Raw genomic sequence first — 13,486 nt, forward strand, 5'->3', positions numbered from 1 at the left:
TGCTCCTGCACTTTCGTATTTTTCACCTTCTAAAAATAAGAACGCTTTAAATTTTGCACCTACAGACCCATATGAGGGCTTGTTTGTTGCACCACCAATTGTAATTTGGAATGGCATCAATCATTACACCCAAAAATTTATGTCAAAACCAGAAAAAAATTTGTAGGCAAAATTGGAAAAACAAAACAAATCGCTATTTTGTAAATTTTGGGGGCTTCCGATTCTACGAAGTGCACTTTTTGGTAAAAATGACACCATATATTTATTCTGAAGTACCATGCAGTTACAATAATAGCCAATTTATATAGGTGTTTTTATTTTACTACTTAAAAAAAATTATAACTACATGCACCAAAATTAGTATGTTTAAAATTGTCATTTTCTGACCCCTATAACTTTTTTATTTTTCCGTATATGGGGCAGTATGAGGGCTCAGTTTTTTGCGCCTTGATCTGAAGTTTTTATCGGTACCATAACTATTTAGATGGGACTTTTTAATCACTTTTCATAAAATTTTTAAGGGTATACAAAGTGACAACATTTTTTTTTACGTGTACGCCATTGATTGTGCTGTTTAATTAACATTGTATTTTTATAGTTCGGACATTTACCCACGAGGCGATACCACATATGTTTATTTTTATTTTTGTTTACGTATATTGTTTTTTTAAATGGGAAAAGGGTAGTGATTCAAACTTTTATTCAGGAAGGGGTCAAATGACATGTGTTCACCTTTTTTTTAAAGTTTTTTTTGCTTTAGTTCCCATAGGGATTGCATACACTGAACAATGCTATGTCAGTATAATCTGTGCTTGATTGCTCCAGCCTGGATCTCAGACTTAGAGCAATGGAGCGACAAACAGACAGCAAGGAGCAAGGTAAGGTGCCTCCCTCTGTCCTCTCAGCTGTTCAGGATGCAGTGATTCCACCGCGGCAGTCCCAAACAGCTCCACTGAGCTAACCGTCAGCATTTTCTCCCGGTTTAGACGCTGCAAACAACTTTAATCGCGGCATCTAAAGGGTTAATACCAGACATCAGCCCAATCGGTGATGTCTGAATTAGCCACGGGTCCTGGCTGCTGATAGCAACCGGGACCCAGCAGGTATTCATATTCAGAACGGGAGCTGGCCTCGGGCATAAATATACGCTCGTGGTCGTTAAGGTGGAATGGCAACCATCTGTGATTAAGAGGTGGTAGGCCAAAGGCACACACAGGAAGCCCCCAACATCTAGAAGCTACGGTCATCTGAATAAATATTGATGGAAATATCAAAATTTAACAATAACAGCATAATTCTATTTCATAAACATTTCATGATGACAGAAAATTTCCTTGAACTCCTCGAAAGGACACGTTGCTCAGCTATTTTGTAACTCCGTTCAAAATGAATGGCGCAAAACCATATAAATGCCTATTCACCCCTCTATTCTTTCTCCATCTGCATGTGACACCTGACCAGACAGAACTGGGGTCATGGGAACCCTTTTTATTGTCTTAGTTGCAGCATCCATCAGATTCATATCCTATGGACATGCCATAAATGTCTGTGCTTGGAATATACAATTAAAGAGAACCCAGCCCACATTTAACAATGCTTTCCTATTAACCAATGTCAAGTTATTCAAAAGGCAATAGCCAAGCTTCTCTTGAATATTATCAATGTAGAAATCCAGGTTTGCAGGCAGTAGATCTGATTTTACGTTCAACGATGCCTTGCTTAATTCTAACATGAGGTATGGCTGTAGAAACTAGACATATACACTGCTCAAAAAATAAAGGGAACACTAAGATAACATATCCTAGATCTGAATGAACTAATCGTATGAAATACTTTCATCTTTACATAGTTGAATGTGCTGACAACAAAATCACTCAAAAATGATCATTGGAAATCAAATTTATCAACCCATGGAGGTCTGGATATGGAGTCACACTCAAAATCAAAGTGGAAAACCACACTACAGGCTGATCCAACTTTATGTAATGTCCTTAAAACAAGTCAAAATGAGGCTCAGTAGTGTGTGTGGCCTCCACGTGCCCGTATGACCTCCCTTCAATGCCTGGGCATGCTCCTGATGAAGTGGCGGATGGTCTCCGAGGGATGTCCTCCCTGACCTGGACTAAAGCATCCTCCTGGATAAAGCCAACTCCTGGACAGTCTGTGGTGGATGGAGCGAGACATGATGTCCCAGATGTGCTCAATCGGATTCAGGTCTGGGGAACGGGCGGGCCAGTCCATAGCATCAATGCCTTCCTCTTGCAGGAACTACTGACACACTCCAGCCACATGGGGTCTAGCATTGTCTTGCATTAGGAGGAACCCAGGGCCAACCGCACCAGCATATGGTCTCACAAGGGGTCTGAGGATCTCATCTTGGTACCTAATGGTAGTCAGGCTACCTCTGGCAAGCACATGGAAGGCTGTGTGGCCCCCAAAGAAATGCCACCCCACACCATTACTGACCCATGGCCAAACCGGTCATGCTGGAGGATGTTGCATGCAGCAGAACATTCTCCACGGTCTCTCCAGATCCTGTCACATGTGCTCAGTGTGAACCTGCTTACATCTGTGAAGAGCACAGGGCACCAGTGGCGAATTTGCCAATCTTGGTGTTCTCTGGCAAATGCCAAACATCCTTGATGGTGTTGGGCTGTAAGCACAACTCCCACCTGTGGATGTTGGACCCTCATACCACCCTCATGGAGTCTGTTTTTGACCGTTTGAGTGGACACATGCAAATTTGTGGCCTGCTGGAGGTCATTTTGCAAGGCACTTGCACAAAGACATAGGTAGCGGTCCTGCTGCTGGGTTGTTGCCCTCCTACGGCCTCCTCCACATCTCCTGATGTACTGGACTGTCTCTTGGTAGCACCTCCAAGCTCTGGACACTATGCTGACAGACACAGCAAACCTTCTTGCCACAGCTCGCACTGATGTGCCATCCTGGATGAGAGCCACTTGTCTGGGTTGCAGACTCCGTCTCATGCTACCACTAGAGGGAAAGCACCGCCAGCATTCAAAAGTGACCAAAACATCAGCCAGGAAGCAAAGGAACTGAGAAGTGGTCTGTGGTCACCATCTGCAGAACCACTCCTTTATTGGGGGTGTCCTGCTAATTACCTATAATTTCCACCTGTTGTCTGTTCCACAGCATGTGAAATTGATTGTCAATCAGTGTTGCTTCCTGAGTGGACAGTGTGATTTCACAGAAGTGTCATTGACTTGGAGTTATATTGTGTTGTTTAAGTTTTTCCTTTATTTTTTTGAGCAGTGTAGATCCCTTTACTAGAATCACTAGAATCCATGATCCAGGGGGCTATATGAATAATACAAGAGTATTCCACTGTTGAACAGTCACCTAAACCTACACAACCAAAATGAGTGATGGTGATCCAGCTCTTTTTAATGCAGGTTAATTTTCAAAGGGGAAGTACAGGTAAAAAAATATAAACATGAAGACATAGCACCATAGATCTCCAATGGTTGATTCTTGTATTGCAGCTCCTTAACCTCTTAAGGACCCAGGACGTATGAGTACGTCCTGGGTCCCGGTCCTGCGATATAAGGCGGGGTCACACGGTGACCCCGCATCATATCGCGTGGCACTGATCGCGGTGCCGCGCGCTATTAACCCTTTAGCCGCGCGCTCAAAGCTGAGCCACGCGGTTAAAAGTGAAAGTAAAAAGTGCTGGTTAGCTCAGGGAGCTGGTCAGGATCGCCACGGTATAATCATGGCATCCCGAACAGCTGTAGCACAGGAGGAGGTCTCTTACCTTCCTTCCTGCAGTCCGATCGCAGATTGAATGCTTCAAGCCTGAGATCCAGGCTTGAGCATTCAATCGCCGAAAACACTGATTGGTCCATTCCTATGGAGATGGATCAATCAGTGTAAAAGATCAGTTCATGCAATGTTATAGCCCCCCCTATAGGAGCTATAATATGGCATAAGAAAAGTGTACAAAAAATCATTAACCCTTTCAATTATCCCTTCCCCTAATAAAAGTTTGAATCACCAGGCATTTCCAAGAATAAAAAAAACAGTGTAAATAAAAATAAAAATATGTGGTATCGCCGCGTGCGGAAATGTTCGCATTATAAAAATGTACCACTTTTTAAACCGCACGTTCAATGGCGTACGCGCAAAAAAATTCCAAAGTCCAAAATAGCGTATTTTTGATCACTTTTTCTACCACAAAAAAGTGAATAAAAAGTGATCAAAAAGTCTGATCAGAACAAAAATGGTACCGCTAAAAACTACAGATCACGGCGCAAAAAATTAACCCTCATAGCACCCTGATCACAGAAAAATAAAAAGTTATAGGGGTCAGAAAATTACCATTTTAAACGTATAAATTTTCCTGCATGTATTCATGATTTTTTTTCTGAAGTGATACAAAATCAAACCTACACAAGTAGGGTATCATTTTAACCGTATGGACCTACAGAATAAAGGTAAGGTATAATTTTTGCCGAAAAATGTACTGCGTAAAAACGGAAGCCCCCCAAATTTTACAAAAGTGTTTTTTCATCAATTTTGTCGCACATTGATTTTTTTCTAGTTTCACCGTAGATTTTTGGGTAAAATGACTAATGTCATTACAAAGTAGAATTAGTGACGCAAAAAATAAGCCATCATATAGAATTTTAGGTGAAAATTTTAAAGAGTTATGATTTTTTTTAAATTAAGGAGGAAAAATTGAAAATGAAAAAACTGAAAAAGCCTGGGTCCTTAAGGGGTTAAAGTGAATCTGATGCCTTTTTCACCTGCACTAAATCCAATAAACAGGATTATGGTGCAGGTAAACCTCAGTGAAAAGAGATATAACTTACCCGGATCTGTGGTCCGGTTCCACAGATCCAGACTGAATACATTCAGCATTGCTAATCCCCCCCTGCGAAATGGAGATGGGTATAAAGAGCTTCCCTGCCTCTGTCCCCTTCAGCTCTTATATGCCCTCCCCCTTATAAATATTCATAGACCCTTTGTTGGGGGGCATGTAGGAGAAGAGGGGACAGATGCAGGAAAGCTCTGTATACCGGCTCCCACCTTCATTGCACAGGGGATATTGGCAATGGTGCCTGCTTTCAGCCTGGATCTCTGGAACCGGATGTCACGACTGGGCAGGGAAGTAGTGTACACTATTCTCGCCCACTCCCCTATCCCTGCTTACTTATGTACGCGCCCTAGGCAACGGGTCCGTAACCACGGTGACAGTCCCTCCCTAGACAAGTGAGGGGAGTCAACTGTCAAAATAATAAAATACAATAATACAGACACAGGTCAAGGTACAGTAGGGAGCAGACAGACTATCGGAAGCAAAACTAACACACTCACACAATAAGTCCACTATCCACGTCAAAAACCAGGAGTTGACAAAGTACAAAAATCGCTTATACCAGAGAAGAGTCAGAGAACGGAGCCAAAGGGTCAAAATGCCAGATATACAGATACAGTAGAAAGCTAGCTAGGAGTACAAACTAAGGCAAAGACTGGGAGTAAACAATCAACTTATATGGAGCCAAAGCAGGGGCTCCAATCAAGGTCAGCTAACCAGTCCAGACAGCCGGGCGTAACCCAGCAACAAAAAACAACAAAGAACCTGTCAGAACCTTTTAACCCTATAGGTTCTGACACCGGATCACCGATCGGGGTGAGTTACACCTCTTTCTTAATCAGGTTCACCCACACATAACTGCCTATTGGGTTTAGTGCAGGTGAACAAGGTGTCAGATTCACTTTAAGGTGAATGGGGATGAGCTGTAATCCCTTTAACATTCAGGTGGGGCACGGTTTCTTGAAAAGCACCCATGTTTTCTATTCCTGTACAACTGTATAAAACATACAAACTTTTGGTGCATCCTTAGTAATAATAGATGATGAAATCAGGCTTGGAAGTTAATTGTACCTCATCCAGTGATTTGGCCTCCAGGGTCATTGTTCCCTTTGAGAGGCTGCATACATAATATATAGTGGGGGAGAGACTATAGTGCAGCTTCTGGCAGTGGAAGGTAACACTTTCTCATATACTTTTGCACATTATTAAGTAGATAGAATTGTATAATATCTTTTTGTACAGTAGCTGCTGTTTCTTCTGAGTATAATGCTTCATCACTGTATGATCTCCAATTGAAAAACGTTAGCATAACAATATTCTGAAAATCTATTTTTCAAGCAAAAAGATGGAAATTGGAAAAGTAGGTATAATCTAGTTAATCCAAGTTCATATTTTTTACCCCCTTTACCTCTTCCCGTCATGCATTTTCCAGGATATCAGCAACATTGTGTATCATAGACATGTGCAACTTATGCACAACTGCACCACTTCTCCTCTGGACAGGTTTTGATATCTCCCTCCATTGTATCTTTATCGAAAGAACACAGTTACGAATGCTGTATCGAAGCTAAACTAACTGAGTAGTTTAGCATAACAAATTAGGTAAAAAAAAACAAAACAACAGAATAAAAAAATGCGCTTAACAAAACTAAACAAACAGAAGCCAATTTTTCCATTGTGCACATGTCTAGGGTATGAGGCTGTTTTCACATGGTATTTTTGTACAATATTTAATGCATTTTCCAGTGTACTCCGGCCTGGCAGGATTCCAAGCGGCAGCAGTAGCTGAAGGTTTATTTCGTAAGCAGTTCTTTTTTTATTTTTATTAAAGACGCTGTCAATCTTTACAACCATTTTTTAAAATTGATTTAATGCCTCTTAAATGAAAAATGAAGCAGCTTTGCTATAGGTCGGAATTTGAACATTTTGTACATTAGTTTTCTTCTACAGCTCCTATACAGACAATGCATATTTTCTGTAACAGACAATGAACAAATCCCTGTATAGTCTCATTTTGCAGTCATATTTCCCTCCATGTGTCTCCTACTTTATGCTACTATACATGTGGGAGGTTAGAAAAACAGCAAAGAACAGTGAGAACTGACTGTTTGTTACTTTGTTAGCATAGAGACACATAGGTTTGCATAGGAGCTGTATAAATAAAATGGTGGGACATCTTTAATTCTTATCTACTGTACAATTGCTTCATTTCTTATTTTAGATATGTATATATATATATATATATAAATAAAATAAAAAGTTGGACAAAGCCTTAAACTTTAACCTCTTAATGATGCAGCACATTTTCCTTTTTTCTTCTTCATTTTTTCCTCCTCGCCTTTTAAGAGCCAGAACTCTTATTTTTCTATCCACAGACCCATATGAGACTTGTTTTTGTCACACAACCAAGTGTACTTTGTAATGACACCTTTTATTTTACCATACAATTTACTGTGTATGCAAATAAATATTATTTGAGACAATTGAGAAGGGGGGTGGGGGTGGAGGGGCGTCCTCTTTGCAGTCAAACTGACATGTTATCTTGATTCCTCAGGTCAGCACAATACAAAGATACCCAATTTGTATCGTATCAGAGATGTTTTACTAGTTTTACCTGTGGATATGTTATGTGCGAATGTACCCTTAGGTTATGTTCACATGACGGAACTGAAATTCGGCAGAAAAATTCCCCATGGAAATTCTGTTGCAACAGACTCCCATTGTTTCAAAATGTGACATTTTTCACTAATTATAGCCGAAGGTATTGACTAAAAGTTATCACTAACATAAAGTACAATGTGTCTAAAAAGAAAAACTCTTAATCACTTAGATAAGTTAAAGATAAGTTAAAGTTATCAGCACTTAAAGTGAGACAGGTCAACTTTGAAAAATGGGCCTTGGTCCATAAGGCCAAAATAGGCCACATCATTAAAGGGTTAATAAAAGCAAACATTTTTAGATAATCACATCAATCTAAACCTACATTAACCCGTTCAGGACATCGGCATACAAGTATGCCCTTGTGTCATGGTACTTAAGGCCCAAGGGCATATCTCTATGCCCTGATGGCGTAGCAGGAGCTATGCTTACTTCAGAGTAGTGAGTGTAAGCTACTATCAGTAGCCAGACACTTACTGTGAATGACAGGCAGGGTGATCCCAACGCTGCCCAGCATTTAACCCTTTAGACGCCATGATCAATGCCAATCACGGTACCTAAAGTGAAAAGAATAGTTGCCAGTAGTTCAGGTGAGTTCACGAACACCCACTTGATCGCTGTTGTTCGGGAGATAAAATGGCAGAAGAGGGTCCCCTGACCTGCCTCCTGCAACCTATATCTAATCCAATGGTGTAGTCTGGTTTAGCCAGGTTATATCAGTGGATCACAGATCTGACTGTGTAATGATATGTCATACGCATAGCATAATACAGTAAATGCAATCTAATGATTACATATAAAAGTCTCCTATGGGAAAATGTATGTAAATTTTTTTTTTTTTAAAACCTCCCTTATTATACTTATAATCTTGAATGGTAAATGGCATAAACGTAAAACAAAAAATACCAAACACCAAAAATACAGATTTTTTTTTATCATAACATATAATCAGAAAAAAATTATAAAAAACATTTAAAAAGTGCCATCAAATCGAAAACTGTACCGATAAAAACTACAGATCACGGTGCAAAAATTAGCGCTCAGACATACAAAAGTTATAAGGGTCAGAAAAGGACGAATTTAATCCATACCAATTTTTAAATAGTGCAATATAACTATATAAATTGGGTACTTTTAATTGCATCAACCTACAGAATAAAGAAAATGTATAATTTTAACCATAAAATGCACTGTGTAAAAACCAAACCCCCGAAAAGTAGCAAAATTGCTGTTTTTTTACATTTCCGCTCACAAATAATTGTTATAAACTACTAGAGCTTACAGTCATAAAGATGCTGCATGGGGCAGTATAACATAAACTATGTCTGACACTAGGATGCTTACTTTGCTGAAAAATAGTACCGTACTGTATGAAAAAAAGCTTTGTATAAATATACAGATCTCTTTAGTGATATTTTTATACCTAGGCTGGTAACATTGACAAGGGGGCATCCTCTATGTCTAGGGTAAAGAAGGTTTCACCATCATCAAAGACAGATTCTTTACTGTAAGAGCAGTGAGATTTAGGAACTCTCTGCCACTTGATGTTGTGATGCCTTAGGCTACATTGAGCCCATGTTTTGTTTATGTTTGCAATGTATGCCTTTTTTTATTATTTTTTTTTTTTTTTAAAGTAAAAAGAGGTATAGGTTAATGGATGCTAAAAAATGTATGCCATCCATTTACCATTAATATACATTATAAAAAAGAACAGTAACTTAAATGCAAAAAGAAACTGACTGTAACAGAAGCAGTAAAACAAATAAAAAAAGCAGTGTGAACATAGCCTTCCTTACACCAAGACTGTAATATGATAAGAAAATAAAAAGATTTGTCTCTGCCTATACTATCAGTTATTCTGATATACCCTTTGACACAGGGAGAGATTTACAAAAAACAACGCAAGTTGAGCAGTGACCCATAACAACCAATCCCATTTGTAGAAAAAAAAAAGGGAAACCTCAATGAATGGTGTTGCTGTCAGAACCTGACCTGTCCTTGCTCCCACACAGCATCCGATCCCTGTTTCCTGGACCTTGCTTGTTCCCTGACTTGCCTGCCGATTTGGACCTGACCTCCTATCTCCTGGTTTCATGCTGCCTGTTGTTGACTCTGCCTATGGTTCTGATTTTGTACTGCTTTATGGAAAAGGTCTACACTGTTCCATCTAGCAATTAAATGGAAATACTAAACAGAGGCAAAATTGACACTCTTTGGCCTTGGTGTGAAAGGAGCCAAGGTGCGGTGATTTATTTCTCAGTTTATTCTTTTAGGTTTCGTGAATGTTATGGTACTTGTAGGGTGGTGATGGCCACTTGTTATTATCACATTTTATTTCCTCAGCAGACCATATGATGGAAGATAAGAATCAAACACGGGTGGAATTTTTCACCATGAAAGGTATTAGTGAGTTGCCTCAGCTACAAACCCCCATCTTCCTCTTGGTTTTGGTTACTTACCTTGCTATTCTTATGGGAAATTCTGCTATTTTACTGCTTATTTGCGAAGATCACCAGTTGCAGACTCCGATGTATTACTTCTTGTCTCAGCTTTCCATCATGGACATTTGTTACAGCACAGTCACCATGCATAAGTCACTGGCCATGTACATATTTGGGGACAAAACTGTTTCACTCTCAGCCTGTATTGCACAGATGTGTTTTTACGTAGGTCTTCTCTGCTGCGAGTTTGTGCTCTTGACTGCTATGAGTTATGATCGATATGTTGCTATTTGTAACCCTCTACATTACAGTACCATCATGAATGGTAAAGTCTGTTGTATTTTTATGTCAGTTTCTTGGGTCCTTGGTTTTTTTATGGTTGTTCCGGCATTGTGTGTTACCTTTGACATCAATTGCTTTAAATTAGTTGAAATTGACCACTTCTTCTGTGATCTTCTGGTCATCATGAAGCTGTTTTGCTACAAGGCCTTCAAAATGGAATACTTAATTTATGTGGCGTCAATCTTCATTGGCTTCTTGCCCCTCACACTCACTCTAACTTCTTATGTTTTCATCATCAAGAACATTCTTCGGATCCCCTCCAGAACTGGCAAGAGTAAAGTCTTCTATACATGTTCTTCTCATATCACTGTTGTTTTTCTCCTTTATGTGACATTATTCTGCACGTACTTGAGACCTTCTCCGTCAACCACTTTAGAGTCAGAAAAGTTTTTAACACTATTTTACACTGCATTAACACCTCTGTTAAATCCTCTTATCTACAGCCTGAAAAACAAAGATGTAAAAATGGCCTTCAACCGTCTGATCAAGAAGAATAAACTATTGCTGTGATCTTGTGTTACTTTTTCTGCTTAAATTAAACTGATCAATGATCATTAAACTGATCTAATTTGTACTCTACTTCTTAACAGTTTTATTAATCATAGATATGTCTAAACATAAGTGCATCATTCTTTTGAGTACGTTCACTTTACTATAGTGGCTGACTTTGCAGCTGCACGTGACCCTGAAGAGCAGGAGAAAGCTTGAGTTGACCTATTTCCAATTCCAACTGGAATCAGAACCTTTAACCCCTTTACTCAATAGCCTGTTTTGACCTTAAAGGGGTACTCTGCTGCTCAGCGTTTGGAACAAACTGTTTCGAACACTGGAGCCGGCGACAGGAGCTCGTAACGTCATGACCCTGCCCCCTCATGACATCACGCCCCGCCCCCTCAATGCAAGTCTATGAGAGGGGGCGTGACGGCTGTCACGTCCCCTTCCATAGACTTGCATTGAGGGAGTGGGGAGTGACGTCATTAGGGGGCGGGGCTATGATGTCATGAGCTCCTGGCTCCAGCGTTCGGAACAGTTTGTTCCAAACGCTGAGCAGCGGAGTACTCCTTTAACAACTAAGTCAAATTTTCTAAATCTGACATGCGTCCACTTATTTGGTAATAACTTTGGAACGCTTTCACTTAGATAGTTTTTTCATGACATTTTGTACTTCACATTAGTGTGATTTTTGATTAATGTATATAGAGCGGTTTTTGTAAAAACAAAAATGTGTGAAAAAAAATGAAAAATTAGCATTTTTATAGATTTGATATTTTCTGCTCGTACGAAAAATAGCCATGCTGCACCATATTAATGATTGATTCACATCTACAATAGGTCTACTTTGTGTTCCCATTATTTGATAAACATTATTTTACTTTTTTAGAATGTTAGAGGGTTTATAAGTTTAGTAGCAATTTTCCAGATTTTTAAGAAAATAGCAAAATCCGATTTTACAGGGACCAATTCAGTTCTGAAGTGGAATTGAGGAGCCTGTATGTTAGATACACCCATAAATAACCCCATTTTATAAACTGCACCCCTTAAAGTAGTCAGAATGACATTAAAAAAGTTTATTAACCCTTTAGGCATTTCACAGAAATAAAAGGCGGAATTTTATCATTTTATGCAAGAGGAGAGAAAAAACTCAAACAAAGAGCAATTGCTACTGATAAATATGCTAAATGTTATTGTTATATCCAAAAAGTTAAAAAACGTCACACATTTGTGACTAAATTCAATAAAGATAAAATACCAGATGTGTATGTATAAAGCAATACAAAATGAGATGTCTCAGATACAGCCAAAAAAAACACGTAGGTGGATCAGGTACAGTAATAGTAATAATCACAATGGATATATATATAGTGAGGTCAAGGAATGATGTAACGTGGCTCCTATTCAATAAGAAGTAACCAGGGGTCCAGAAAGGGCCCCAGTATAATGAATGTGAAGCTAACTGCTCTATCACATGTTTGGTATTATGAATAAGCCCAAAGTAAATCAATAAATAGTTCAGTGATCCTCACTTACCCATAATGGAAGCCTGTACCCTGACGAAGCTACAAGCAAAAACGCGTTCGGGGTAGCTGAGCTGTCCCAAGATAGGGTGCATGACCAGAATTTGTCTATTATTTCCATTTTTGTTTACTCTGTCTTCTTTCTTCATATTGATTCCTGTTCTTTATAGTCTCGTTCTCATATATATTGTGTGTTTGCATATTGACATACCCCATGTGGTAGGCCACCATATTGAATGAGACATTTTGTACCATGTGTATCCTGTTTATTCATAGGGGACATTCTCATCACTTTCTTGCAGTGTGTGTTGTATGACCACCGATTTAATATTGTATTGTAACTTTTTAGTACAAGTTTTTACTGTATTTTCAATAAAGTATATGAATTTTTTCCATATTTGGCCTCATTGTTTTTGGTGAGAGAAAAATAAACATATGTGGTATCGCCGTGTGCGGAAATGTCCGATTTAAAAAAATATATCGTTAATTAAACCGCACGGTCAATGGCGTACGTTCAAAAAACAATTCCAAAGTCCAAAATAGCGTATTTTGGTCACTTTTTATATCATGAAAAAATGAATAAAAAGTGATTAAAAAAATCTGACCAATACATAAATGGTACCTCTAAAAACTTCAGATCACAGCGCAAAAAATGAGCCATCATACCGCCCCATAGGCGGAAAAATAAAAAAAGTTATAGGGGTCAGAATATGACCATTTTAAACGTATACATTTTCCTGCATGTAGTTATGATTTTTTCCAGAAGTGCGACAAAATCAAACCTATATAAGTAGGATATCATTTTAACCGTATGGACCTACAGAATAAAGATAAGGTGTCATTTATACCAAAAAATTTACTGCGTAGAAACGGAAGCCCCCAAAAGTTACAAAATGGCGTTTTTTTCTTCAATTTTGTCGCCCAATGATTTTTTTTTCCTTTTCGCTGTAGATTTTTGGGTAAAATGACTAATGTCACTGCAAAGTAGAATTGGTGGCGCAAAAATAAGCCATCATATGGATTTTTAGCTGCAAAATTGAAAGGGTTATGATTTTTAAAAGGTAATGAGGAAAAAACGAAAGTGCAAAAACTGGAAAACCCCCGATCCTTAAGGGGTTAAAAGAAAACAAAACCTATATGAATTGGGTATTGTTGTAATCGTATAGACATACAGAGGTTAGATAATAGGTCGT

General features: G+C 38.9%; 1 protein-coding gene across 1 annotated transcript; it reads left to right on the plus strand.

Moving 5' to 3' along the window:
- The first annotated feature begins 8,494 nt into the window (after positions 1-8,494).
- LOC130291959 (olfactory receptor 146-like) lies at positions 8,495-10,788 on the plus strand. The gene has a single exon (XM_056541390.1). It carries the CDS (start codon positions 9,847-9,849, stop codon positions 10,786-10,788), a length of 942 nt encoding a protein of 313 aa, XP_056397365.1. The 5' UTR covers positions 8,495-9,846.
- The last annotated feature ends 2,698 nt before the right edge of the window (positions 10,789-13,486 follow it).

Source organism: Hyla sarda, chromosome 9, assembly GCF_029499605.1.
Source record: "Hyla sarda isolate aHylSar1 chromosome 9, aHylSar1.hap1, whole genome shotgun sequence".
NCBI classification, from domain to species: Eukaryota; Metazoa; Chordata; class Amphibia; order Anura; family Hylidae; genus Hyla; species Hyla sarda.

Bases quoted from the DNA above. Each gene is read 5' to 3' on its own strand.
- LOC130291959 (XM_056541390.1), top strand. From the start codon at position 9,847: ATGATGGAAGATAAGAATCAAACACGGGTGGAATTTTTCACCATGAAA.